Here is a 24177-nt window from a genome sequence, read left to right as displayed (position 1 = left end):
TTTTTTTTTATTGATAAAGTCTAAAGTGCATTTTACTTCGCTAGTTTTACAATCGAAGTAAATATCTATCTATTACTTCGGTAATAGTGATCGCCGAAGTAAAAAATGGCGAAATCTTTTAACACTTTTCTACTATGTTTTTATAAAAGTTCAGTTCATCTACCTAATAAAACTGTACGTGCAAATATTGAGCAGATAACAATACAATGTACTTTCACACACTTGGAATTAATATATATATATATATATATATATATGTATGCACCAAAGAAAACTTACGTATATTCATCATCTAGATCATTTTATATTTTCACATCAATACTTTTGTTAAAATATTGAATGCCAGACACACACATATAATATTTCACAATCAAATAATAATATCTATGCATGAAACAAAATAAAAAAAAAAAGGGGGGGGAAAAAAAAGAAAAAAGAAAGAGAAAAAAGAGAAGGCAGGCCAGTATATATGGCAAGTTTCAGAAACTGCATTTTTTAGAATTATATTTTTAATCGATATTTTTCTCATTCTAGCAAAATCTCCCGATTAAATTAATCGTGATTGTAAAATAATCACAAGTACATGGAAATAGTACTGTGAGAAAACAAGTATATAGTTAGAAATGCCCAATGCACTTAGCAAGCATTAATTAAAGTGATGAGGTACTCAAATCATTTATTAAAAGAAGGCCAATTAATTAAGTACTTCATAAATCCGATATATCACTTCAATTATAAAATAGTAGCACATTCGTGTAGCTTAATTAGCTAGCTAGGTCTCACTATATGCATTTAAAACCCTTCTTAAAATTAATACTTTTAACATATATACGAGAATAGAGAGCAAATCTATATATGTTATTTTTTTCTCAGAAAAATTAATAGTTCAAGAAATAAATGGAAATTGATGACCAATTTCACATACAGAGGCCAAATTTTGATTTATCATTATCATTTTTTTGGTTGCCCCACTAGTTATAATCATCCCCTTTTAGAGTCGATCCAATTATTAAAAAAAAAGGAACACAATAGATTAATTTTTCGTACAATTTTATACTTCAAAATTATAATTATAGCAAATCTGTCTACATTTAATTTTAAGAGGAAATTATTAGGAGAAAAAAGCCATCCTTGTGAAGATTTTCAATTAAAATTTAAAAATGAAACCCACGTACGTACAATCGAAGATTCGAATAGTAAGCATGAAATAAAATCTGGCCGGCGAAAATAAATGGAATCATGACAATTAATCTTGAAAAACAAATTAAGCGCGCTGCATACCTAATTGATCATCTAGTACGTACTTAGAGCAGCTGGCTTGGATCTTCAGAAGAAATGGTCGTCAAAATATGAACCACCCATGAAATCCTCATTAATCGTATACATTTCATCGATTAATGATGACGGGTCGGACTCGGATCCTGCTGGTGGCAAATCATGACCATTAATAATAGTACTACTTTGCCCTATATTTCGACTTATTGGAACATGATCATAAATATTAATATTAGCCTCCTCTTTCCCCTTGATGTTTTTGCCACTGCCACCGTCGGCGGTGGCGAACTTGGATGATTCCGACACATCGGAGTCTTTCCCGGTGAGCTCTTGCACGAGAGACCTGAATTCGGAGGCGCTGGTCTTGATATTCTTTATAGGGTTTGTTATGTACACAACTTTGAGTGGCTGCTTAGTAGTACTACTTTTCCCGGTTTGGGGCTGCACCTTATTCGGCTTCTTTTGCTTCGCTTTCTCCATTTCCATTTCTTAATAAAATTCAGGAAATTTCTTGGAAATGGAGATCAATAATATATATATTTAATGGAGATGAAAAATAATGAGCTCAAGAAGAAGCTGGTAGCTAGCTCATCTGCTAGCTGCAGGAAACAAATTAATTGTGGGGTTTCTTTTCTTCACAAATAGCTAATTATAATGCTTCTTTTCAGATTGGAACCTAATGGACATTAAATGAAAGGTCGTGAAACTAAAGTGATGGCTACACTATCCAATACACTCGGCCACTTTGAGTGTATTTTACGGGTGTATCCATCGCTGAGATGACGTCATATACATTTAAGGTCTTGCTTCAGTTGATATTCACAATTGGTGAATGGTCATAATATCAAAATTAACTATATGTATATGTGAGTGTGCGTCAAAATGTGTGTGATTGTGTGTATAGAACATATAACGGTTAGATTTGGGGCACTGTCAATGTGTCAATCTTACACTCGCAGTAAATATAGCATTTACAAATTCCATATATATTATATGGTACAGACAAATAGTTAGGTTAGGTATTGTGTATACATCAAAAGGTAAAAACTAAAATCATATTTGGCATGAGAAAATTATATTTTTGTTCACTAACTTATATGTTTTAAAGTTTTTGTCCAGTTATCTGTCAATTTATAGAAGTTCTAATGTGTTTTTATGCTAATTCATCAATTTAATCCCGATGTTGACGTGACATAAAAGATGATAATGTGTCATAAAACATGGTTCATGATTTGAAGATGATATTGCTTGTATGTTCAATGTCACATCAGTACTTTAATAAAAAAAAAATAGAATTGAAACAAAATACAAGTTAATAGACAAAAATAAGTGAATTGACCAATAACAAAACCAAAAATAAAAATGTACTCAACTTAATTACAAAACCAGAAATTCAATTGTTCATATTTTGTATTTTGTGTGTCATATATACTTAATTTAAACGAATGGTACAAGATTCACATGGTTTATGTGCAACTTTTGAAAATTATTTTACAACTATTTTCTTAATAGAAATGTTTCTGATTATTAATATTTGCATGTAACTCAAGTTAAGTATATGGATAATATTTGCATGTAATTCAATTTAAGTAAGAGGACCAAATGTACTTGAATTTAGTTTGGTAGCACATTGATGGACTAAGGTAGTGTTTGAGAGAGTTTATAAGAAGCGCTCTTCTCAGTTTTTTGTTAACAAAATTTTACAAAATTTTAAATTTTTGTTAACATAAAAGCTTATCAAAAGTGCTTCTAAAAAGCTTTCCGAAAAACTACCTAAAACCATTACTATATACGATACGTTTGTTGTTTTAAGTTGCTGATCTTACAAATCATTCTATCAATGTCATAGTATATATACAATCACTTCTCACATAATTTGGGTAAATAATTATTTCCGCTATTATATATGTCTAGCAATGTATTGCGTCATAAATTAAAAGATTCAGTAGTTAGTTAGTTATTAGTTAGAAAATATATGACTATGTTAGTACGGCGATCTGACGTAAAAATGTGATCTTATTTTACAAAATAAATTCAAGAAAATCATTTGTTTTCTTTTATTTTCCTTCACCATATATATACAAACACATATATATATATATATATATATATATATATATATATATATATATATAAATGTATATATATACACACACATACACACGATCTAATGGGGTCTTAACTCAAATTAGTGTAGATAACTGCAATGAAGCTCGATATTTAATTGACAAATTCCATTATTAAGTGTTCGAGAGTACTTTTAATAAGCAATATTTTTTAATTTTTCATTCACAAAATTTCATTATTTATTGGCTCTCATTCATTGTACTAGGCTTATTTAAGTAGTGTTTGAGAGAACTTTTGAGACTCTTCGTATATCTATAAATAGGTCACTCACCTTTCATTTGAAGGGAGTTCTCGTATGAGCATTTCAAGTTTTTTTTCCTTTGATTTGCTTAATTTCGGGGCAGTGTTGATTTAAGCGCATGAGGATTTTCACCAAGCAAACCCTGAAACTTCTAACATTCCGATCCATTTGTGATACAGGTGATAACCCACTATTTTTTGGTAAATTGGATCCTATGTATGGGTACTACACCAATGAACATCGATCCAAAGGTGGAGATATATCAATATATGTGGTTAACTATTTTTTCAATGGATCCCACATATATGAATAAATTTTCACTCTTAGATGTAGTGTTCGGGAACTTGCTTGTACATATAGGATGACATTTTCCTTATTTTTCTTAATGTTCGCACGAGTACGTCTGTATGTGTGGACCACACTCGTACATCTCCTTGATATTACCTGCTTCAGGTGAAATTATTTTGGGTACATCAGCTTAAGTTGATGTAGCCAAATAAAATTTTTATCTGAATTATTGAAATTTAGCTGAACGTGCGATGTCGGATCCAAGTGATCAAGTATCGCTCATGCAAATCCTGAAATCTTAACATTAGTTAGTAGGGCTAATTTATTAAAAATTGGGTTATTCCTTATCAAGAAACCCCACTCTTGATCATACGTAGTGACTAGTGAGTTATGGGTAGTTGAGAGTAAAAATTCGAGTTCGAATTTGGCTCGACATAAAGTTTGAGTTCGAGTTTGGCTCGAAATGAAGTTCGAGTTCGAGTTCTAGATATTCAAACTTATTCGTGAACTATTGCTCAAATATTATGGTTCAAAAAGCTCAAAATGTTCGAGAAAATTCGAAATATATATATTTATTATATAATTATATTATATTAATTAAATATTAAAGCTCGCGAACTATTTGCGAACTATCGAATAAAATAATTTTGGCTCGAACTCAACTCGAAAAAAAGTTCGAACATTTTCGAATTCGGCTCGAGTTCGATAAGTTCGAATACAAATCAAATATTTATCGAGCCGATTCGAAAAGCTCACGAACATATTTGGTTCGTTTACACCCTAATCTTGACACATCTTTCAAAACATAATTTTATCACTATAATTGATTAAACAAAATGTACACAATAAAAAAGAATGATACCCTGAGTATAGTAAGACTTGCAGGAATAAAATTAAGATTTTTCCTAAATTAATGTGAAATTTGAAAGAAAAACATAGGAAAATTATTCGAAATTGCAAATGAGAGTGCGGTGGGTAGATGGATTATTGAGACTAGTGCAAAATGCACATGTTTTACATGTGTAAAATAAATGATTTTTTATGTATTTTTTTAAACAAAAAAAAAATTGAGAGATTTATTGAGATAGTGGATAAGAAGGAATAATTATGAAATAAAAAATTTTGATATCCTCAAAAATAGTTACTATAATAAACTCAATTTTTATATCATAGTATAGATGACGGGAATAATGCAAGGCAACGGGTTAGTTAAGTTTTTTTTTTTTTTTTTGAGTACGGGGTTAGTTAAGTTACACCAAACAAAGAAGTGTAATCGTCACACCTGAAAATATCTTGTCGGCACGAGTGTTTAGGACGCGCTAAACAGTCACGTGAGGGATATCAGCATCCACGTTTATCATGCTACGTGGCGCCAGCGGAAGGAGGGGGGTCGAAGGGGAGGCACCACACCCTTGTCCCCGGGAGAGTCTATGCTTCTCCTGGAATGCTACTCCCTCTAAATCCTTTTAAGTCACATGTGTCTCATTCTTCTTTACCATTTTTCTCTTTCCTCCTTATTCATTTCTTATTTTTCACTTTGATTTAGTCCATTTTTGCTCCATATTTCTTCTCTAATAAATTATTTATTATCTCCTAACTATTGTAATTTCCCATAAAATTTCCTATCAATATATTTACGGTTAAATGTTAGATGGTATTAAAATTTTAAAGCTCGGTTAAAAAAAATTAAATTCAAAATGATCAAATTTTAAAATTAGAAGGAAATTATCATTACTAATAAAAAAAAATTATTCTAACCTACTAATTATACATGCTAAAATAATCCACAGACAAGTTTTTTTTCTTAATTTTTTTAATTTTGTGTAACATCGAGAATTTTAAAATTGGATATTTTAAAATTAAATATAAATAAATATTATAATAAATTTATATTCATAATATGAAAAATAAATTTATTAAATGCTACAACTACATGAAATGATATTTTATTAACTATATAAATTATATCAAAATGAGAAACTAATAGTTAAATTCATAAATTTATTATTCAATTTGTTATCTTTCCATTTGATTTTATTTTTTTGCTTTTCTTTGCTCCTTATTCTTTCTTATTTTCGTTCCTTTGTCTATTTACCTGTTCTCTCACTATATATTATTAATTTGTTCCTTTTTTAATTCATATAAATCTACATACTCAATGTGTCCTTCTTTGACTATCAATCTGTTTACAAATAGAAATTCAATCATAGAAAAATAAATCTCTAAATGATCGAATTTTTAAATTAGAAGGGAATTTATGATTATTGATAAAAAAAAATTTATTATACCTCCTATTTGTGAATGCTATATTACCAGAGACAACAATTTTTTTTTAATTTATGTAATAGAATTGAGAATTTGAAAATTAAATATTATAATAAATTTATACTCATCATAAAAAATAGATTTATTACATGCCTCAAATACAAAATATATTTTTTCTTTTAACTTTAAATTTAAAATATTACTGTAAAGTAATTTGTAAAAATATAGAGATATATTTTTAATATTTATAAAATCACAAAATATGTTACTACAAACCAAACACATAAATATACTCATAAAAAAATCATCTTTGTTTTAGCCAAATGATAGAATGAAAAAAAAAATAATCATTCAAATTATGAATGTATAGCAATCTAATAAATCAAAGTCCAATAGCATAATTTTCAATTTTCATGTACATAAATAAAAACAAACAAGTGTTTTTTAAAAAAAATCTTGCCGAAATATATTTTTCAAAAATATGCTTGTAATTAATATTTAATTGTAGTATTATTTGGAGATATTTTTTTTAAAAAAAAATATTCTATTTATATATACATGAATATTGGAGAAAGTATAAAACCCTACACTTAAAAAAGAAAAAATGAAAATGTCAAAAAATAATAATAATAATGAAACGAAAAAAAAATAAACGGGCAGAAAAAAAAGAAAGAAAAGGAAAAGGTAAAAGAATAGTGGGGGACACGTGTCACTCAATGGGAACATGGGGAGTAGCACTCTCCCCTTGTCCCCTGATAGGATGTCAGATTGTCAGTGGTAATTGCCCAATCACCAATCACCCAGCCCCTAAATTATCATTATATATATTTATTTAATTTCCTAAATATGAAACACCAGAAAGAGGGGGACTTGAGGCACCTAATGAAATATTTATTGATGTCATATTATGATACCCAAAACAAAAGAAAATAATATTTATATATATAATTAACTACAAAATGCGAAATGAATAGTAATAGCTAACCTGTGGACAAAATTTTTAAAAAATAAATAAAATAAAATCCTACCGCCTTATGGTTTCATTTGGTCTGAGTAAAAAAATTCTCGAATGTCACCCCACAAATAGGCAGACTGCTTCCATTTGACTCTCTACACGATATACAGCAGATATATTCGAGCTCGACCCGGACAGATTAATGCTCATGCTTAACCCGTGACTTTAGTATCCCAGGAAGAGGAGGCGAAGTTGGAAGCTTCGATCTTGATGAATGAGTTATTTCAGACGGAGACATACTGGGAATGCTAGAATCTTTGCCGACATCTGTAGGGAGGTCTTGAGCCAAGGCTTCCCTTACCGGTTTTTCACAGAATTTCATTGCCTTTAGAACGTAATAGTCATCGTGCAGCTCAAAAGGCGTGCTGCCACGAAAATAAATGAATAGGTTGCGGTAAAGAAATCTCTTACAAGAACTTCTTTAGATGGATAACAGGCCAAAAGCAAATACCTATTGAAATCAAAATGCACAAGCTGCATATCTTCTGATATTTCAACCTCCACCGTAGCATGGGGACGAGTCTAATTTAAAGGCATAAATGAGATGTGGGGAATTAAATAGAAGAAGGGAACCTATGTCAAGACAATAGCCATTGCCAAGAATTTTCAGAAGCAAGAACTGACTTCTAGCATGATAATGAACTAAAAAAGAATCCAGGTACGGGTGCAAAGACGTTAACCATGCAAGAAATGAAACTCAGGAACACGTGCATATTAAGTGATTTCTCGTTTGTATATATATTTATATTTATAAATGACAGACTAAGCAATTGTGGAATATCCCAAGTGTTAGTACAGTCTCCCGTCAGTTGACTAGCTCACTTTATTTCTGGCTTAGTTATAAACGCATGAATCAAATAACAGCAAGCTAACACGAGCAAATCATGTTTGTGGACATGAAATTGGAAACTATAAAGTAACTCCAACAGGAGCCAGTAGAAGAACGCAAGAATTCTAATATGTGGTAAGAAAAACATGCATTTTGTATAGATAACAAAGTGTTAGCACAGCAGTTCCTTTAGATAAATAGATGCGACAAATCTTTGCAAATTTCTCATATACTCTACCTGCACCATTATGAAAGGTAGAGCCACACCACCGCTTGGAGCATTTCCCAAACCATATTGTTGTACATTGCGTTGTATGAGGCTTTGGAGGCCAGCATACTACAGATAAGCATAAAAATGAAGAATTATTAGGCCAAAAAATGAAAAAATCATTAAGAGAAAAAAAAATGAAAAAGGAACTTTGTTAGGCATGATTTACTTAATGTAAGACACATGAAATTAAAAAAGACACTGCAAAAGTCAGAAAAGCCAGCAATATCTTCTCACAGACTCGTACCTGTTCCTCCAGCTCTGCCAGATACGCTGCTTTCTTTTGAATACGATTTCTGAATCCGATACGTTCATTCTACAATCCATTAGATGTCCACTAATCTTAGGTTGCAGATGTATAACGACAAAAGTAAATAAATAAAGTTAAGAAAAAAAGGGGTGGGGGTTGGGGGGGTGGGGGTGGGGGTGGAAATGCAGGCATTAAAAGATGGAACTAAATTCCCACCTTCAATTCTTCCACATCATTCAAGCTAGTCCGAGGTAACCCCTTCCACTGTATCTCCTTTTTATCTTTAGAGATAATATCCATGGCCATCAGCACATTTAATGCATCATAGACCCTTCGTCGTATATTTTTCTCGTCATATTGTTGCTGTCAGACATGCATGGTAATAAAAATTTAAAGCTTAATGCTTGGCCCTCATAGTTACCCCCAAGCAAAAGATACAGATCTAGAACAGTAACAAACCTGGTCCGGAGTTGCATTACTATGGTCAGGAGCTGAAAATTCTGCCACAAGTTCATCTGCAACCTGGTGTGACTTGAAATTGTCATATTAAGATATACATGTAAAATGTGGAGTTCAGTGATAACAAATGCGTGATTCAGCAATATTATCAAAGTGGAGAGGGCATAACAGCCAACAGCAACAGAGCCAAAAAGTTACAAGATGCCGTGCCGGATACGGATAAATATATATCAAACTAAAAACAAAGAAAGAGCTCCTAACTCCTGTGTGGTCATCCCAAATCAATGATCGAGAAAAAATAGATATATCATTTCCACAAACGTAGGTCTTAATATTTCTTTCCATTCCAAAAACAAAGCAGCACACGACTCCATTCTTTTTTTTTTACAAAGGGAGATCTTGAGCTCCTATTCAGCATTAACGATCTTGACTGTAATACCTAAAAAGGGTCAAATTTGATCGCCCTGTTCTTGAAGCATTTGGCAAGATTATCGGATTTTCCTTCATATTTCAACCATCTTGCCAAAGAAATTGATTTTGGATACGCCAAATAATGTTTTGTAAGTTCATAAGTTAATGACACCAGAAACAAAAGCAAACCAACAAAATGGCCATGCTTTTCTAGATTGATTTCTACAAGGTACATCAACTTTCTGTACGCTTATTGAAAAGATTTAACATGTTTTCCCTACACCGGTAATTTCAGGAATAAAGTATTGTGCACCTGTCTTATGAAAATAATGATGAAACTCAAAGTTTCAAAATGAGAAGCTTTAGAATGTGTGAATTTGGAAATGCAAATAAAAGCACCACCGAAAAGTGAACCACAAATGGTCAAAATGACATTCTAAGGTGTTTAACTAAGTTTATAAAACTTTAACAGCTTATAAGTTTTTTAAAAAATTACAAGCTATAAGGAATTATTTTAAAATAAATTGTTAAAGTGCTTAGGTTAAATAAGACAATGAATCTTAAAGATGTCAATTGTTTGGTATTTAAGATCTTTTAGTATAACAATTACCAAAAAAGACATAATTTCACTATAAAAATAATATAATAGTAATTTTTTACATATTACTAATTAAATAATAATTATAACTATAATTATTATTAATATTATTATTACTACAAATTATAATAAAAGTGTCTAATAAAGCATAATTAAAATAATTTTATATTATTAATAATAAATATTAATGATTATAATAATATAATTATTATAATTATATATACACTATTACTTGTAACAAATTATAATTACAATTACAATTACAATTACAAATGTAATTATTATAATTAAATATTAATTGTAATATTAATAATAAATAAATAAATAATAACAAATATAATTATTATATGAATGAACTTGTATGATATAACACGAGGGTAGATTTTTTGAGACATATTAAAATTAATAAGGGTAATTTGGTCTTTTAAAAATATTTAAAGATCTTATAAAATAAGTTCGAGTAACCCAACTTTTTTTACAACAAATTATAAGCTATCAAACATCTTATTTTGAATGTTTATAAGTTGTTTGACGAAATTATTGTCAAACAAATTTGAAAAACTTATTACTTACAATTGTTTTGCAGAAGTTATAGCTCTAAATGAAGTGATAAATAAATAAATAAATAGCAAAAGACTAGAACCAAGCTGCATGATCTCCCACTCTCCAATAAAAAAAAATTGCAATACTTTCTCTCATAGCAAACCATCATAACATGGGTGTCAAGCAATGAAGAATGCATGTGTAACGGATGGCTATCTAAATTGAAGATCAGAATGTGTGAGCTAATTGTGCATTGATGTACGGAAACACCAAACCATGTCGAAGCTGTGGATAGACAAACAATGAGTATTTCCAAGAAACAAGATTCCAAGTTAATTAAGATATTGAAAGAGCAAGCTTACCTCATTATATGTAGTTCTTCCTTTGCTTTCCACTTTCTCGCACACTATCAACAAGAGAAGGTACACACTTAATCACCATGTAACTCAAATTTTTAATCAGAATTACAAACAATATAAAAGAAACCGACAAACCCGCCGCCCACCCCAAGATATTCAGAAGTTAAAATAACCTAACAAAGCTCTGTTTGAACTTTTAACAACAAAGCGTTGATAATGCGCAAAAAAATTCCAAAGATTGATCAAACTACTGTGATATCTCTTATCTCACAAGGGTTAAAATCTCAAAGCTTAAACTATTTTAATAAGAGGTTACAAGGGATTCCTAAATCAACTTGAGTTGGCCATTTTTGTGAAGCAAGAACGAATACGAAGTAGTTGGTAGAGGAGCCGATTGTCTCAGGGCGTGACCACTTCCAACATAAGCTTTTCACTTGCGTTCTACCTCACACTGATAGCAAATGCAAACTAGGAAAAAGCGAATGACATACAAATCCTCTATCAACTTTTATATTAAAATATGTCCCGCACAAAGAACTGAACCAAATAAAGCATCATTACGATCTGATTATTTGTCCCAAAAGAAGGACATAATACCAGTTGCAAGACCCATAATCTTAACCATAGACATGCCTCTGTCTTCTTTAGGCTCTAACCCCTCTCTTAACGGTATATGGCAAAAAATAATTCCTATTACATAGAATCTTGAAGTAGCCTAGGGTCAGACAAATTATTTAACAGTAATCCCATACTTGAGAATTATTTTTTCCATCCACCTTATATCAATTGCTTTAAACATTTGCTCAGGTTCAATGTTAACGTTCTTTTCTGCATAGCACTTCTTTTAAACCAGTAGAAATACAATAGATAGTGACAAATACAATAATCATGACGCACATGAAACCGTATGACTATGTCACTTTTCAAGGGACAGGTAGTATATGACCCGAGACCTACAACTTACAAAAGAAAATAACCTCGTCATGCTTTTTGGATTTTGTGATTTCAATTAAATTACTACTAGATTAATCTCTTTACCAACAAAGCAGTTGTTGGGCATAATCAAATCAGACATTTATGGTGGTGCCACAATATGTCAATGTCATCAAATAATTGGCTACGACTCCATACTTTATATTCTTGAAATATAATTCAGAAGTAGATTAAAGTTTTCAAGCATACACGAGTTCAACTCGTGCATGTGCTTATGGATCTTTATCCATCCCACATGCATATGCATAAAGGTGCCCAACTTTGAATCCTGTTGGACTGGATATTACAATTAAAAAGAGTAAACGTAGGTTAAGCCATCTTATTAGTTCGATTGGCCAAAACAGAAATTTTGGCTGGAAAGGCAATTCGAAGGAGGTTGGCTTTGGGATTCGGTCAAACCTCAGTCCACAAAATAACATGACAATATCTTCAATAACAATATTTTAGACAAGAAAAGTTCTAATGAAGATAGCCAATCCCTTCGATGGTACAACGAGTTGAAAGAATAATATAAAATGACATTTTCAGCATAAATGAAACAAAACATGCCATATTAATATTTTTTTCTAAAAAAAAGAACCTTTCATGCTAAATTGACGGAGTCCTCGGCCACTTTTATCACCTCCTACTGCACGTTGACTTCTCTTCTTCTTGTTCCTGTTTATAACAATATAAACATAAAATACGTAACCAAATACAAAAACAAATAGATAACACTAGATAGTCACCCGTGGAGAAATAACAAAGAAGACTCTAATATTGTAATAATCATTGTTATATTAGACATCAACCTCAAGCTCTAAAAGCAAATATTTGTAATTCAACACACATCCCATTGATAGTCATGAAAGTCGCAAAAAGCAATAAGCACAAAGGTGGTTTGAACCCAAAGCTCAATGTAAATTGTGAGGATGCACCTCACCGATGTCATATGCACCAGGACAAAATAATTCTAAAATCTTAATATGCCAAAAACATTGCATCAAATATCATCCTATAGGTAATTTATAATTAATTACCAACAAGAAAACATATATATTAGTCTACAAGACTACACGTAAATGAGGAACTATAACATTACATTCATGTTAGATTTACAATCCTTTGCTTTCATATGCGCCAAGTCCTATAAGGCTGATCTTAGCATCATTTTGAGCCAGCCATCACTTTGTAACATTTTTTAAACTATGATTCTGTTACAAATTTATATCTTGTTTTGTTCTCATACTCCAACAAAAAATGAAAACCCTTTTTCTTCGTGATAAAGAATAATCCCTTCAGAACCAATATCGAATTACACTAGACTTTGAACCACAAGTTAACCAAATATCATCTCATATTTAAGAGGGAATCTATCAAATGAATGTCCATTTGGATCTACTTAGACAGTATACTTCATTCACCCACCATCTTTAACTTCTCCTTTAAGGTTTTAACTTTCAACACATTTTATCTTTTGATCAAAATAATCAACTTGCATTCACAAGGTCTCCTGACTGCAAAACTGGGTCAAACAGCGTCCCTGTCAAAGTAACTAATTTACATAGTTCAAAAGTCCAAAGCAAATCTACAAACAACAATTTTGTTAATTCGATTTGTAGGGGTAACAACTAAAGAAGTTCATAAACATTTGTTAATAAAAGTAGTTCAGTAAACATTTGCAGGAAAAGCTAACAACTAAGATAAAAGTAGTCAGACTCGAGGGCTCACCCAGCAGTACCTCGAGACCCAGCATCATCACCCTGAATTTCAAGATTGTTAATTCGATTTGTAGGGGTGGTCGCTGCAGCCTCACTCCGGCTTAAGGGGGAACCAACACTGCCGCTGGTTGATATAGATTGACCAGAAACAGTGGTACCGCATGATCTTGTGGCTCCTCCACCGCCGCCTTTAGAAACAGATGATGGGGTCTTATCCCCACCTTCTTGATTAATTTTACTCTTGTCACCATGATTCACCATTATCACAGAAAATCATAAACTGTCGAAAGATGCCAGACTGATAACTTAGAACTTATGAAATTTCAAGAAACGTCAGTGAAAATGGAAGGGGAAAAAACTAGGGGTTTGGAAGAAACCGGAGATAAGAATTTCACAAACCCCAATTGGGTTGAAAGGAAAGATTCCCAGATTTGAATTTACAAAAGAAACACCAAGAACCTTGAAAATTCAAGAGAAACTCCGAAAAGAATTAGTTATCGCAGGAATATCTTTACGCAGTAACGAATCAACCCCGAATACCCATCAAATCAACAACATAGTGCACTTGGGAGAGAGACCGGGTTAAAATAAACGCAAAATTCTTGAAAAGATTAATCCGCGATATGTTGAAAGATTATTTTATATATATACATATACATACATGTAGTTTCGAAAGAACGGGAGTCGCAGATTGACTTTCAGAAAGTGCGATGTGATACAAATACAATGTTCAACAGTTGTCGGGGTTATTGCAAAGATTGTTTTTTCTTTTCTTCTCCCAAAAATATAATCGAACTTTTCAATAAAAGTACATTCATAATTGAATACTATTTTTTTTTATTAATCCTTTTTGAGATATCACCTATTTGCATTATTATTTTTATTTTTAACTAATAATGTGTTTGAATTTTGAAATTTAAAAACTTGACTGTATAATATATTTACACTCGACGTTATGTGTATCTTATACTTGTGATCATTCGCATACTTTATCCGTTAATTATAATTATTTTGTCTATATGTTTTTTTCATTATAATATATAATTGGCAGAGTAAAAATGGCATGATCAACCTTTTAAATGATTATCAAGCAAAGGCTACAACAGGGATGCAACGGAAGTAGCACGTGAATAAATTGGAGCTATCATGAAGATAATGGCATGAGATCCCAAGTACAAATAGGTTGGCTGAAAATTAAAGGTGAAAAAGTTCACATCCTACTTCCAAAACCGAAAAATATTGCACGTTAAGTAACGCAAAATCACCATCTTTATACAACCAATTGGTCAAAACGTCCCATTGTTACCATTTTGGGTTCTTTCATCACTGAAAATGTCATATGACGATTGCATTCGTCCATCAACTATTCAGAAGCCCAACCAAAACAACTCAATCAGCTTTCTGGGTAGCAACCTTTTGGATACATCATGTACAAGTTACAAAACACGAGCAAATATGTTTGTTAACGCAAGTAAGAACCTACTCACAAGTTCATCAGTGCGCGAAGATCATCTCTGCTGATCTCTCTCTGATCCTTGGAACTCTTCTTACCAAATGCTTTCCTAGCTAGCATCTTTTTGTTTGCTTGGAGTTGTAAAATCCTCTCCTCTATTGTATCTCTGGCTATCAATCTCACGATCTTCACATCATCTTTTTGGCCTATTCGGTGGACCCTGTCCATAGCCTGTTCCTCCACTGCTGGATTCCACCATGGCTCGAGTAAGTATACCCTCGAAGCAGCAGTAAGGTTTATACCCGCACTTGAAGCTTTTAGACTTGCAAGCAAGATTGTCGGACCTTCTGGTGCAGGGACTTCAAATTCTTTGATCACCTGAGCTCTCTTTTTTGCATTCGATGATCCATCTAAACGGAGTACTTTAAAACCAGCTTCTCTAAGTGGTACTTCGAGTAAAAGTAACATCTTTCGGAATTGGGAGAATATGACTGATTTCGTCGATGGGTTCTGATCTCTAGACATAGACAGCAGTCTTAACAGAGCAGCAACTTTGGACGAAATAATTGAAGATGAAGCTCCAGAAGGAATTGCCTGAGAAGACTCCGGAGGGGCTTTGAAGAGATCGGACTCTGAAAGAGGATGGCGGCACAATGGACAACAGGGTTTAGTTCGTTTGAGCGTCTTCAAAATGCAGGATCGGCAAAAGATGTGAGCGCAGCATGTTATTATAATATCTGTTGGTGGGCATATGCAGATTGGACAGTCGAAATCTTCTCCATCTTGCAACACTGAGAGCAATTTTTGGAGTAATTTTGGATTGTTCTTCACATCTGTACGGATTACACATGATGTACAGACGGCTGTTAGAAATAAAGGTAGCCATTCGGTTCCTAACAATACCCACAATCAAGAAAAGTACACCCAAAAGCATGAAGTTTGGAGGAATATTTCGCAACAAATCCCACATGCAACACTTGAAAGCTGTCCAACGAAAGTAAACAAATGATGAAACATGTTCTGATATAAAGTAAGAAAAAGTTGCATCATCCTCATGGTTGAATTGCCAGTAGATACAAAGTCCTACAAATTACCCTTTCTTATGAGAAATTACTTTCTTGGGTATGACTTATGAGGGATACCTAATACAATTAAATGAGATGGATTAGAGGAGGACGAAGCCACAGAGCCGCAGAGAATGGTGAAATCAGACTGAATACCTTCAATTTTGCCTGGGGGAATGAGTGCTCTGAGATCTGAAGGGCACAGGGCTAGATCTGTGCAAATCTGACGAAGACGTATAAGTATGCCAAGTATGGTAGAATAATTTACCATCAAACTTTCATCAGAAATGTAGCCTTGAACAATCTTTCCTGCCTCTCCTTCCATCTGATCATAAACCTCACGTTCCTCTTCACGGAGGTTTACAAAAAAGGTCTCTATGCTTTTAGATGGTAGATCAACCAATCCCTTCTCTTTGGTTCTCCTCAAAGATATTGCAGCCATGAGACCCTACAGCATAATGCACATAGGATTGTTGTGACATAATCTAAGAAACATGGAAGATTCAGCAATAATTCATTGGGAAACAGTCAAAAAAGAAAAATAAAATGAAATAACTATTGTTTCAAAAAAGAAAAAGAAATTGAAATAAATAGCATTCAAACCCCAATTGTGATTCAAAATGATGGTATGTGATACACAAACTGAATCGGAAACCATACAGGTCCATGAAATTTAACACACACACGCAGATGCTAACCAAACATGTATGAACACATACAAGCACATTCAGGTTTGGACACACGCGATAGAAATATTCCCCTTAAAGGATAAATTGTCGAGAATATCAAAACATGAGCACGTCCTACATGAAACATGATACCCATGCATCCATCCAATTTCATATGCTACAGAAATTGTAGTGTATTTTTGTTGGTATATAGCATGAAATAAGCTAAATTCTCATCACCATACATGATACATCCAATTTCATATGCTACAGAAAAAGTGTATTTTTGTTTGCATAGCATGAAATAAGATAAATTCTCATCAAATACAAGAACTTCCTGGAAAGAACTGCTAGTAAAGGAAGATTTAAGCAAATGCATACATGTAAACAGGACGTTTTCATACGTCACCCACCAAACACTAGGGAACAAATAATAATATGGCACCTCACAGAGAATCATTTATATTATAGCGTATTAAAGATGTTATTTCTTTTAATCTTGAAGGACTACATTAAATATGCAAAATAGGAATTACATCTTAAAACGCAAGAACTAATAAGAGTAAGATATACTGACCTGCAGCCGGGAGATGCCCTTCTCATCTCCCTGAGAGAGAGGACGTTGTATCAAACTATTCCAGAGGCTTTTAACAGAAAATGGTTCAAACTTCAAAAAAGCCATTAAAGAAAACAAATCATAGGAGGAGTTTTGTATGGGTGTGCCAGAAATAGCCCATCTACGCTTAGAGTTCAGTTTAGTGACAGCACGACTCTGTTGAGAATTCACATTCTTAATCACATGCGCCTCATCCAAAATAACTCGTCTCCACTCAATATTTTTTATAGGAGACTTGACCGAAGACTCTTCAGCAGCTAATGTAGAATATGTTGTTAGAACAATATCATACTTCTGAAGCTCTTTAGCATCTTTGGTCCGTTCTCCATAGTATATATAAACCTTAAAACTTCCTCTTCTTGTGTGCTCTTCTAACTGTGTTATCCATGTCGAAAATACTGAAGGTGGACAAACAATTAGTGTGGTCATGGGCTCCAATGCATCAGATTGTTTGTGATCCTCGACCTTTTGCTTCTTTCTTGAATTTTCAGTCTTTTCGCTGCCTCTTTTTCTCTTTGACTTTTTGCTCAAAAGAGGAACACATTCTTCATGTAGTTCAGCATCATTTCCAACATCCACATCGATAGATGAATGGGCAGCTTTATCAAAAGCAATCAATGAAAGGAGAGTGAGAGTTTTACCCAGGCCCATATCGTCTGCGAATATTCCACCTCTTATAGGCTCAGGTCTTGTACCAGTCTGGTAATTGGTTAATTCATTCACATAAACCCCATCTTTTGCTACCCAAAATGGAGGCAATTCACATGAAGTCTCCCTGCTAACCAACCACCCCAAGCCTTCCTTTTGATGAGAGAAAAGTTCAGAAGTTATAATGCTTTTAGGTGGCTCCAATGCTTCAGCGGCACCTTTGTTACAAACCTTCAAGTCCAACAATTTAAATATCTCATCCACACTCTTCTCCTCTAAAATACATTTTTTCTCCCTCACGGCCACTGCCTCTGATACTGTAAAAGATGCATCGGTTTCAGCAATTAACTGCAGCCCACCATTAGCAATTGCCAGTTTTGCCCTCTCAAAATCCTCTATTCTTGAAAAGATGTGAACTTGACAGGAAATGCTGTAAATTCTTCCCTTTCCTGGCAGTTTCGGCACAATTCCTGTAACATTCCAAACTCACACATTAAGCATTTGGCAGAGGAACCTGTATAAAGTGAAGAGAAACGCTTATAACGAATCAAGAAGCCAAACTAGCATCAGAAACTGAGTAAAAGATGGCATTAATTTTCAATTGTTTATGGAAAAAGACAATCAAAATTCAGTGAAACAATCAAACAAATGGGATTAGAAAAAAGGCAGACCCAAAATTCAATAAAAAAAATGAGTACCCTCGAGAGTAACCAAATTTTCATCGATCAAAGGGGACAAAACCGCAGCGGCGGAGCGCTCGACGTGGCCGATTTGAACCGACCTGGTATTAAGAACCTTAATGGCATGTGGGTCATAGGGGTTGAATTCATCCCGAACCAAAGCGACGAGCTCGCGGCCGCTGATGGTACCCTGGTAGTATCGGAGGCCGACGATGTTAACGATGACAAATCCGAGCATATAGGTGTCAGAGGAAGACGAGGAAGACGAACCCTCGTCGAAGGGTGGGGTGGAAGGCCAGTGGTCCAGAGTCATGAAAATATCAACAGGGTCCTGCTGATGATGATGATGATCGTGGGACGCCGATTCCATCTTCTGCACTAAAATCAGAGGAAATGCACAAGGAGGAGTGGGTTTGTTTTCGCGACGAAAAGGGGCGATGGCGAGCGGTTTGTTTTGTAGCGTTGGAAGTGAAAAAACAGAAACCAAGCTTAGCTTAGCTTAGCTAGGGAAGAAAAAAGTTTTTGAAAAGTGGGGGAAGTCTGCTCTCACTGTACCCCACACCATGCATTTTATTATTATATTATATTTAGACAAAAAGGCTTTTTTATATATAATATATATATATTAGGCTTTTTTGCAATTTTATTAATTTAATTTAATGTTTAGTTTCAGAATTTAATGTTTGCGCCAGCGGAAGTAAAATAATTAAGAAACTGTTTGGTTGAAAATCACAGGCTTTTTTAATTTAATTTCCCTCAATAACAAAATTAGTCATTAATTAATTTGGTGGTCGGTGGACTCCTGTGATTCAATGAGCACGTGCGGAAACAGCTATTATCAAAAAACGTGTTCACATTTCATTGAGTTGCCGCCTCCAATCTACTCCATTTCCACATTCACATCAATTTTAAAATAAATAAATAATTTTTAAAAAATATGTATTGATCTCGCTCGCTAACTAGTATTCATTGAGTCTCTTTTGAACTTATTATGTGTATATAGATATACACACACCACAATAGTAGCTAGTTGGTATTAGCATATCTATATATACGTCAATATATGATTTGATTCAATTCATTTGCATCTTGAATATATCATTTATTTATTTATACATGTTAAGATGTAAGATGTTGTTTGTTCAATCGTAATTGAATTATGTGAGATCTAAATCATGTCTGAACTTGATCAATGTCAGGAAGATGAGTTAAGCTCGTTTGATGGGACAGGAGACCTGTCAATCCTGATAGACAAGGTGAAGATTGAAAGTAGTGTCTCTCAAACTTGGTCATTGTGTCTTGGACGTGCTCTTGTTTGGACCAGATATAACAATTTGCCTTTTGGATCGTCAGACTTAAGTTTGGGATATATCAGCATATGGTGAAAGATGGATGGTTGACGGTTCAGGGTTATACATAACGGCCTTTGGAGTCACTTGCACGTAAGAAGTGAAAACCAGCTAGAAGATACAAGATCGAGAGGCGAGAGAGAGCTTGAATCAAGAGGCACGAAGAACACCGAGAACTCTGAGTTGATCATCCGAAGTATTGTGAGAGACATGAAGAAGGTGTAAGCTATGTATTATTATATAGAACTCAATGATTAATCTTGAGTTGTAATCATTATTTTCTAGATTCGTGTATATAATATTCGGATATCTTCTTTCATGTTTATCGATAAAGAAGTGGTTGGATTCTCCCGTGGATGTAGACCTAGTTCAAGGATCAAACCACGTAATAATCACATTGTGTCCTTGCATTATTAATTGTGTTGCATGATTCTATCTCGATTGTTGGTTCTTGTTGTCGAGATCTTAATTTGTGATAGAGAGATCATTTATTTGACTCTGGTTTTCCTAACAATATCATTTAGTCATTTATACATAATAGGATGTTATTAATTTGTCGAGCCGTAATCGAATCGTGCAGGATTCAAATCATTTTTTTTTATCTTACAAGTCATCAAAGTCACGGTTGATGCTGACAATCTCTGCATTCTCCTTGTGATTGTTTGGATCAGAGACTGACTTATATGGGGGGGCTAGGATGGGCTTCAGCCCAGTTTAGGTCAGCCCATAGTGTGTATATATATGTTTATATATTTTATATTTTGTTAGTTGGGATTTTTAAATTATTAATTAATATATACATGGGCTTTCTTTGAAGTTAATTGAACTTTTAAATCTTTTTACATATATCAATCATTTTATAAAATATTCAATATTGAACATTATATGATGATATTGAACAGAAAATATCTAATTCAAAATTTTGTACTTTATAAAAAAATAATATAAATAATTAATTATTCAATTTTACTTTAAATATAAAAAATATTTTATTCATTAACCCATCGAATTTTCATAATTTTTTTATAAAATATAAAAAAACAAATAAGTTAAATTATATACTTATGAACATAATAAATATTTAACATACGGTACTCCATAATTTTTATTCATAATTTTTTCATGTAATCATAACCCCCAAAGATAAATTCCCAGTTCTATATCTAGTTCGAATACTATTGTTGTAGATAATGACACCGATTTGTTTATTTGCATATTACTACTCGAAAAACTATTCTTTTAATTGAAAAATGAATTAAGCCTAAATAAAGTCTTGAAGTTCAACGTCATATCCCTTAAAAATCCTTATTTTCCATCATAATCTAATGAAATTTACTTGATATACATAGGTCATTGTGATTATTCGAACTACAAGCCATACTTTTATACGTATGCCGAATCTTCATTTTGAGGGCCAACAAATTAAATTAATACAATTGATGATAAAAAGCAGAGGAAAATTTATATATAATCACTTAATTATTAATTAATTTCATTTACTACTTAATTCCTTCAAGTACAGTAATTTTTTTTTTTTTGTCTTTTGTCTTCTTGTTTTTTTTTTTTTTTTGACTAATTCATCGTGATTGTGTGTGGTGGTTTGAAATTGATTAGAATTGTGTTTATGGTATTTGAATATTCTGAAACAGTTTCAGCTTTTTTAGCTTATTTCAACATTGTTTGGAAATATTCTCGCGAGCTACCACCGTCAATCGTCATCAACAGCTACCAATTTAGATTCGTCATCAACAGCTACCAATTTAGATCCAGCTTTTCTAGTTTCGTTCTTCAATGTTTTTAGGCTTGTTTCAGCTTGGTTGCTGCCCATTTTTGCGAGGTACTGTAGGATACCCGGAAATGAGTATCAAAAGCTTTGAATTTAATTCATTTTCAACTCATTTATGATACTATATTGATGTATTAATGTCATTATGTTGTAGGTTATACTATCGGACGAGTTCAAGTTATATTTTCAGGATATTGTATTTTCAAGTTTTCGGTACATCTTTACATTTTAAGTTTTGTCTTAACCTTGATATTTCTGAAAGCTTAACCGCTACATTTTTTTTTTTAGACTGACTTTGCATTATGTATTTTTGGATATTACTGTTGACGGACAAGTTAGTTCTTTTGTATTCTAATTGAAGCGAGAATGTAGTAGTTGTTTTATTCTTCATTTTGTCGCGTTTTGGAATTTTTAGGATGAGTTTATTTAATACATTTTAGTGCATGTCATGGATTTTAGGAATTGCTGGTTATCATTTTATTTAAAAATTTTGAATGGAATTAAACTAATGGTTATGAAATATAGGAATTGCTCATATCATTTTATCTAAAACGGTATTGTTGCTTCATCTCATTCACACAATATGGTTATGGACATGTTGTTTTAGCTATGTATTTAGATTTTTAAATGTTAAACTATATAATTTTGATTAGTTTTAGTGTTTGTTGTGGGATTAGATTTATTTTTCCTTTGTTTGATTTTATGTGTTCTTGGAGATATTTTTATCTTTGATACATATTTTTATTAGTTTTTATGCAATTGATCTTCTGTGGCTAATTTAGATTAGCCACGATTTTTTTTATTTCCGCGGCAAATTTAGCCAAGGTTTTTTCTAAACCGTGGTTAATTTAACCACGATTTTTTTAATTCCGTGACTAATTTAGCCACGGTTTTTTATAACCGTGGTAATTTTAACCACGGTTTTTTATATACCGTGGTTAATTTAACCACGATTTTTTTAATTCCATGGCTAATTTAGCCACGGTTTTTTTATAACCGTGGTAATTCTAACCACGGTTTTTTTAAAACCGTGGCTAATTTTACCACGGTTATAATTTTTTTTAAAAAAACCGTGGCTACTTTAACCACGGTTTTTAAAAAACAGTAGCTATTTTAACCACGGTTTTTTTAAAAACCGTGGCTAATTCAGCCACAGTTTTGCATAAAACCGTGGTTAATTTAGCAACGGTTTTTTTAATTCTGTGGCTAATTTAGCCACGGTTTATTTAAAAACTGTGATTAAATTTAGCCACGATTTAGCAACGATGGATTTAACCATGGTTTCAAAAATCGTGCCTAAAACCGTGGGTAAGTCAATTTAGCCACGGTTTTGGCCGTGGCTAAACTCAAATTTTTTTTGTAGTGAAGTTTGAACGTCGTGAATTTCACATTGCATATTCCAAATTTCTGATGCACTCGGTATACATGTGTTTTTCAGTTTCTTACACAATCCATATATGTGTATAAATCCAATCATTCATGATATATATGTTTTAACAATTAATTCCGTGCATACATATTGATCAACTCCCAGCGTAACGCATACATACATACATATATATATATATATATACATATATATATATATATATATATATATATGAAAATATTATTGAAACATATGAAAGCATGATACCCGCCCCTCAGTCTCATGCCCTTATCTTAATATATATATATATATATGCTTCTCAACTGTTGTAGCTAATAATAATAATAATAATAATAATAATCATAATAATAATAATAATAATAATATTTTTTAAAAAAAAATTTAAATAACTATCAATGGTTAATTGTTAAATATACTTTGGTATCATCAGAATGTATCGAAATAATTTTTAAAAGTGGCTCAAGTTTTATAAAATAATAAAGATATATAAAAGTTTCTAATTTTTGCATTCAAATTCGCGTAATTTGCCGTTTGATTAAGTTTCTGTTGCTGCACGTACGAGTGTTGGGAGTTTCACGTTCCTTTTTATTTTTATTATGCTGTGACCTGTGACTCTAGTAAGCAACCACACATATCCTGCACCCAATTCAATTTCAATATATAGACAAACATTAATTAAGCTGAACAATATTATTTATAAGTGATATATATATATATATATATATATATATATATATATATACACATAATAATATATCCAATTAATACTGTCACTTGTGTTTATAGGTTGCGTTTACTTGCTATGATAAGTATATGATTATATTAATAATCTTATGTAATAACATATTTAATTGTTTTTTGAGGGTTCATATTAACTCATAAATCTCATCCATATTTACCTA

The 24177-nt window shown here is 32.4% G+C and overlaps 2 protein-coding genes across 3 annotated transcripts; both read right to left on the bottom strand.

Moving 5' to 3' along the window:
- Window positions 1-7070: 7070 nt before the first annotated feature.
- LOC140881732 (transcription factor-like protein DPB) lies at window positions 7071-14355 on the bottom strand. Its single transcript, XM_073287276.1, has 9 exons — window positions 13632-14355; window positions 12502-12578; window positions 10932-10975; window positions 9018-9080; window positions 8775-8921; window positions 8556-8624; window positions 8279-8377; window positions 7663-7733; window positions 7071-7576 (listed from the first exon to the last, which is right to left on the bottom strand). The coding sequence occupies exons 1-9, from the start codon at window positions 13880-13882 to the stop codon at window positions 7351-7353; spliced, it is 1047 nt and encodes a 348-aa protein (XP_073143377.1). The 5' UTR covers window positions 13883-14355; the 3' UTR covers window positions 7071-7350.
- A 517-nt stretch (window positions 14356-14872) lies between these two features.
- On the bottom strand, window positions 14873-19289 carry LOC140880260 (putative SWI/SNF-related matrix-associated actin-dependent regulator of chromatin subfamily A member 3-like 1). Of its 2 annotated transcripts, none has more exons than XM_073284551.1 (4): window positions 18769-19289; window positions 17384-18540; window positions 16217-16586; window positions 14873-15907 (listed from the first exon to the last, which is right to left on the bottom strand). In XM_073284551.1, exons 1-4 carry the CDS (start codon window positions 19118-19120, stop codon window positions 15105-15107), a joined length of 2682 nt encoding a protein of 893 aa, XP_073140652.1. In that variant the 5' UTR covers window positions 19121-19289; the 3' UTR covers window positions 14873-15104. The 2 variants fall into 2 exon arrangements, with proteins under 2 accessions (XP_073140652.1, XP_073140653.1); XM_073284552.1 differs by having other exon boundaries at window positions 16295-16586.
- Between the last annotated feature and the right edge of the window lie 4888 nt (window positions 19290-24177).

Source organism: Henckelia pumila, chromosome 2 (assembly GCF_033568475.1).
Source record: "Henckelia pumila isolate YLH828 chromosome 2, ASM3356847v2, whole genome shotgun sequence".
Taxonomy (NCBI): domain Eukaryota; kingdom Viridiplantae; phylum Streptophyta; class Magnoliopsida; order Lamiales; family Gesneriaceae; genus Henckelia; species Henckelia pumila.
The sequence above is the reverse complement of the archived record's forward strand: the minus strand, read 5'-3'. Positions and strand labels throughout refer to the sequence as shown.